This window comes from Manacus vitellinus, unplaced genomic scaffold (assembly GCF_001715985.3).
Source record: "Manacus vitellinus isolate BGI_N305 unplaced genomic scaffold, ASM171598v3 scaffold_29_pilon, whole genome shotgun sequence".
Classification (NCBI taxonomy): Eukaryota; Metazoa; Chordata; class Aves; order Passeriformes; family Pipridae; genus Manacus; species Manacus vitellinus.
This window is the reverse complement of record NW_021940207.1, coordinates 9400397-9406396: the sequence shown is the minus strand read 5'-3', so window position 1 is coordinate 9406396 and position 6000 is coordinate 9400397. Positions and strand designations below refer to the sequence as shown.

Sequence of the window (6000 nt, the reverse complement as noted above, 5' to 3'; positions counted from 1 at the left end):
ACAAAACCTTACAGCAATAATTAACCTAAATATTTAAAAGAAAATAATTTTAGAATGCTAATGGTAATTCTCATGAATACTGATGTAATACTTAAATGGAAATAAATTAACATTTTCATTCCACTAAACAAAATGAATACAAACCCCACACACATAAAACCACAGAGATTACACTGGAAAGACAGCTTAAAACTAAAAGAGTTTAACTCAAAACTTTTTTTTTTATTAAAGTATGAATGCATTTATGCTGGAGAACAGTTTACATACATTATAAAGCAACAAGCATATTTTCAAGAGGTGTGGGCCCTCCTCAATACATCTCCATGCACAATGTACATGCTTTACTACTGGACTAGCACAAACACTCTCACATACAAACACGTAGATGCACAAAACACAGACACAGAGCTATCTGCTTGGATTAGCTTTCTTTTAAGGCTTCTGTAAGGTGCCCTAGTGCCCCTAACATTACCATAATTACAAACAAAGTCGTACAAAGGAGCAGAGTTACCTGCGAACTATTGATCTGCTCTCAGCCTTAAAAAATATCAAGTGAAACAAGTTTTTCCTTTTATTTGAGTTTTATTAAACATCTGCATTTAAGAAAGGTATGACTGCATATCTGCGAACAAGGAAAGATACGGGAATCTTAACATGAGGTTCTCAACCAGAACAGATGTTCAAACCTGGCTCCTAAGGGACCATTTCCTTTGATCTTTACAGTAACACAGCCCTGGCTGTGTGATGAGACACTGCCAGCTCCATCCCAGCAGGGCCACTTGACCAGCAATGTCCGGTAACACGGACTCGTGGCTCCCGTGCTCGTGGCACTTCAGACCTGAGGTTGATGAGAAGTCACAGTTCAAACACTGACAGACCCAAGTGTCCCTCAACTACTCCCAGTGGGCCCCCCCTCCTGTGGAGCACATCAGGGTAGGAAAATGCACAGATAGCAGTGCTGACTTGCTGTACCCCCAGCCATTGGGGAGTATTTTTGCCCACCCCTTTTTGGTATCCTGCAGTACACAGTCTGAAACTGCAACTACTGGTGTTGGGTGAAAGATGTGGCAGCAGGTATATTAAGAAAATAGGTACAATGAATAAAATAAAGGATAGCATATGATATAATGTGTACATACAAGCATCTTTCATTTTTATCTGTGAAATGTGAATTAACTGCAGAATGCCAGGCCATTAGTCTAAAAGGCTATGTATGGCTGTCTTAGCCTACGTACGGTCAAAAGATTTTTGTGATGCATTGTGGAGAAAGATTCTTCGGGAACCATTAGGGCTTTCCAGGTCTACTTGCTCTTGTGCATCAGCATCAGCCTGCAGCTAGGAATGCCAAAGAAGCAACTAATAAAATTACCTGACCAGTCTTATAAGAAAAACAGGAATGACTGTACTTCATGGTATGCACCTGAACTACAGAGATGAGAAAGGGGCAGCAATGAGTGGGTGGGAGAGACGGGGGAGAGATATTTTTCCTCACTTTTACAACAGCAGCAGATTTCAATGTAACATGATTACTTTAATGATGCGTAATCTGTAGGTACCAAATTGCTCTTTTGATTTAAAAAGCTGGTCAGACAAGCGTTTGGCAGTCCTTTCATTCCCCTGTTTCAATTGTTGCTTATTCTTCTATGAGCTCTCATTCCCTAAGCCGTTTCTGCCTCTGCTGAACCGTGAATGAGTCCAGTCAGCCATCGTCAGATTCAAATTCATGAGACACTTCCTCTGACGAGCTGTTCCTGTGGATCCGGCCATCACTTTTCATGCTGTGAAAAGTCTTCTTAAAGGCCTCCATCATGGCATGGGCCAGCTTCTTGGCCTCCAGCTTGCTCTCACACTCTACAGCATGGCAGTCCATCTGGTAGGACAAGTCATCGTTGATCTCCCGATAGACCCAAGCAAAGATGTTTGGGCTGATGTTGTGGTCAGCAGTGCAGTAGGCTATACGTGCTACCTGAAAGGTATCCATGTGGACTGTCGCCTCACCTTTGAGGTCCAGATGGTGCAGCCAGACTTGGAAAGGGCGAATTTCCAGAAGGGCATTAGCTGGGTAAACATCCTCCCTGGTGAGCGTGTGCTTCTTCCATAATTCAATGACTGGTTTCTCTGTGCAGCCTGACAAAAATTGCATTCCTGTTGTGGAAACCTTACCCAAATATGTAACCTGCAAAGAAGAGCAAAGATAGGTGAAAACACAGATGGCAGACTTGGGTGTTACTTTCTGCCATCCTAGGGAACTTTACTGGAAAATAAAAACATCCCCCCTCCCCTTGAAAACACCCCTGACTCCCCTTCACTTTCAGTAAAACAGTTTTCAAACTGCTCTCCAAATATTTGCTTTCCAGACGCTGAATTCACCATTCAAACACAGAAGTTAAAAATGGCCAGTGTCTGAGTTTCAAGGGATTTCACTTTTGTCAGCTCCCCCAGAAAGCCCACCTTTAGAGCCCCTGACTGCCTCTAAGTTCATGTTTGCAAGTGCAAGTGTTGGTGGAGCAGGCCCCAGGTAGCTGTTTTTTCCTCCCTACTTTATTCAGATGATTTATTTGCATCATATTTTGAACATTACTATTAGGGAGATGGAGACATTCTCAGTTTGATAATGCAAGGCTGTAGGGGGTCAGAAAAGCATGATCACAGAAGAGGATTTAAACAGTTTGAATGTGTGGGTTTTTTTCAAAATGATCCTGTTTTTCCACCGTTTCTGCTGTTTCTACTTAAGTATTAAGCCAGGAATAGCTCAAAGCTGTTCAAAACTCTATCTTTGAAAGAGGGCTGAGACATTTATTACATCAATTTAAAAAACATGCTGTTAAAAAAATCTAGTAATAGATCTACCTTAGTTTAATCATATCATCTCTCTGCTTTTCTGTCTAGCTCTTTTGAGAAAATGAAATCCCAAACAGCACAGGAAAGCAAGGTGGTTTTAGTGCCCTTACTGTATTTTGTTCACCAAATATCAAATTCACTGAGAAGTCCATATCAAAATTCTGTGTTAAGCCTGTGCAGAAATATTCCCCTAAATCTGTGCAGCTGCTAATAAGGATTCCTTTCACTTACAGTTGAATGGGAGATTATTTGATCGGGGAAAAGGGGATTTTCTCTAGAAAAGACAGGTCAATGGCACACAAATACAATTATGCAGATTATTCCATTTATCGCTGTTGTCAGAATGGTGCATTTAAGAACAACTATATGAAAGCAAAATTGCTTCTTATTTGTGTCTTGCAGAAGTAACTGCCTGAGACAGAACCTTGTGCCTCTTGCTTAATGTCTTATAACCTCCAGTACATTTTACTCAAGGTGTTTGGAGCGAAAAATTAATCACATACACTTTACAAACTAATTTCTTCAAAATTCTGTATTAAGCACACAGTATCAGTTATTTTATTGTTGTAAATGCATTAAGAAATGTAGAGAAAAAAATATGGAATTTTCACATTTAAGCACATTTAAAAAATCATAACCACAAGAAATACAGGATTTGTAATCCATGCAAACAAAATTTTCCACAAGAAAAATATTTTGCTGCAAGCTTCATAGGTTTTGTTAAACTCAGAGACCTAAATTAAGCTATAATTAAGGAAAAAGCTTACAAAACTTTATTGGAAATCTGTGTGGCTTAATCATGCCTGCCAAAAAAGCAATTTCATAGCACTGACATTTCAAAATGGGAAGTCTTATTCTTTGACTATAAATATTCATGCTTTGCACAGGAAATATGCTAAATCTTATAAAGCTTTATGGTTTTTTTTTTTGAACAGTGGGAAACACAACAGCTAGAACAGTTAACAAGGCAAGACCTACCAGTGGTTTGCCTTTTTTTATTTTATTAGTGATGAGAGTTGAGTTCCCTCAAGTACTGTAGAATAACTTAAAAGAAAACCTCAGAGCTCACAGTGCCAACTAAACACATACAAACAGCACACACAGGACCAAAGAGGAATGTGTCTGCAATATACTGGAGGGTACTTCAACATATATCCACAGTCATATTGCTTTGAACAGATCAAGATCATTGGGCAAATCTGCACATTCAATATATTCTCCAATATATTGTGTTTGAATGGTGAATTCAATATATTCCAAAGGTTTGCTCAGCATTGTTTCATATTCACAAGTCAACTAACAAAAAACAAAACACATACTGTAAATTGACACTTGGGGTCAAATTCAAAGCCCATTGCAACAACACAAGTCCTTCACTGACTTCAAAGAGATTTGCACAAAGGCTTTAAACTCTGAGAAACAGAAAAATATCCTCTTGCTCATACACTTTGTCACTGCCCAAAGACAGCCTTGAACCCCTGGCTGCAGGAGTGAGCTGCCACCACTGCAGCATTTTGTCCCCCAGTCACTGTTCATAGAAGACCAGTGTCAGTTGGAGCCCACAGAAATAAGCACCTCTCATGAGTGCACAGCAGTCCATGCAGGGAATTGTTCCATTACTGGCTTGCCCTAAAGAGGAAGCTGCTGACAGCATGTGAGCTGCCCTGAGCAGCAGCATGAGGGTTGGAAGAGGAGAGGAAAGCTAAGGCAGCCCCATCCCAGTTAGGCAGCATTACTACAGGCCTTCCCAGGCAGTCAGCACTGCTGAGCAACATTCTCTAATCCACCCCAGCACACAGCATCAGCTTCTGAGCACAGGTAACTCCCAAGTGATGCTCGTGACACCTCCAGCAGCTGAGGAGCAAGATCAGAGCAAGTTGTCACACAGCAGCATAAATTGAATTTAATGTTCTTCTCTGTTCCTTTGCAGACACTAACTGCAAACCCCTGCTGGCCATCAATCCATGTGTGGCCTGCTTAAGGGTGAAGTTGCAAAAAATAATGTATTTCCTTAAAGTAAAGTATTTTTATTTTAAGAAGAAAAGCACTGAATTACTCTGAAAGTAGCCAATGCAAAAGTAACTAATAAGGAGGATGGGATGATGGTTCATTTACAAAAAGGGGATATACTAGTCTGATTTACTGTTCCAGTTTTATCACAGTGCAACTGTATAGGAACCTTTGGAAAGTTACTTCTTTTAACACCACTTTGCATTTTCATTATATAAATTTGATTTTCCTTTGAGGACACATACATAAATATTTATAAGGTGCTTAGCCATTACAACAAGCAGTTCACAGGAGAGAGAATAAACAAAGCCTCTGCTTTAGAGTCTCTTCTGTACTGTGTCTTACATAGAAACATCTACACCTACTAGTGCCGTTATTTTTTGTTTCTTTTTAAACGAATGATTATTTTTTTCCTAGTCGAGATACAAGCATTTGACAAGAGTAGCATCACTGAAGCTCTCAGTGAATACAGATGTCTAACATTTCATTGCATCATGGTCCCCTGACAAAAACAGAACAGGGATACAGGAGGTGGCAAGACACTTCAAATATTTGACCCACAAAAAGGTATTTGACCCTGAAATAGCTGTATCCTGTTCAGAAGAAAGTTTTCTCCATGATTAAGTATCATCTACATGTTATCCACTAAATATTAATCCTACTGAAACTGTCCAATTTATTAACTTAGACATTAACATTTGCATAATTGCAGGGACAGTACCAGTATGAACTAAAACCAGCAAAAGTTGGACTTTTAGGTTACTTCTCCATGAGCTCTCAGTTACAGTTATTCCACAAGCAGTGCTCCCTGCATTTCAGCTCTTACCTCAACACATCTCACAGTGTAGCCACCTTTGTTTAAACGCCCAGAAACCACTGACCACACACATCATTAGAGTAAAGGTATTACAGTACAACCATCTTGCTTTTCAATTTCCAAGTCTGCCAAACAAAGGTCAAAGAACAGATGATTCTTCCCATTATCAGATGGAGAAGAAAACTATTTTGAGGCAAAAATTCCCAGTGGTGGTCTTTTCCATTAAAATTGTTGATCTCTTATCAGTGTGAAGCCAGCAGGGAAGTACAAAAAAAAAAATCCAAAACAGAATTTCATCTTTAATACTCATAAGAACCACACGTGAAGGGCAC

At 39.7% G+C, this 6000-nt stretch overlaps 1 protein-coding gene across 1 annotated transcript in view; it reads right to left on the bottom strand.

Annotated features, from left to right (window-relative positions):
• Positions 1-201: 201 nt before the first annotated feature.
• PID1 (phosphotyrosine interaction domain containing 1) overlaps positions 202-6000 on the bottom strand; it is a 74650-nt gene continuing 68851 nt past the window's right edge. The window contains exon 3 of the mRNA XM_018074845.1: positions 202-2176. Within this exon, the coding sequence (XP_017930334.1) occupies positions 1700-2176 (477 nt within the window). The 3' untranslated portion in view covers positions 202-1699. The remainder of the gene's footprint in view (positions 2177-6000) is intronic.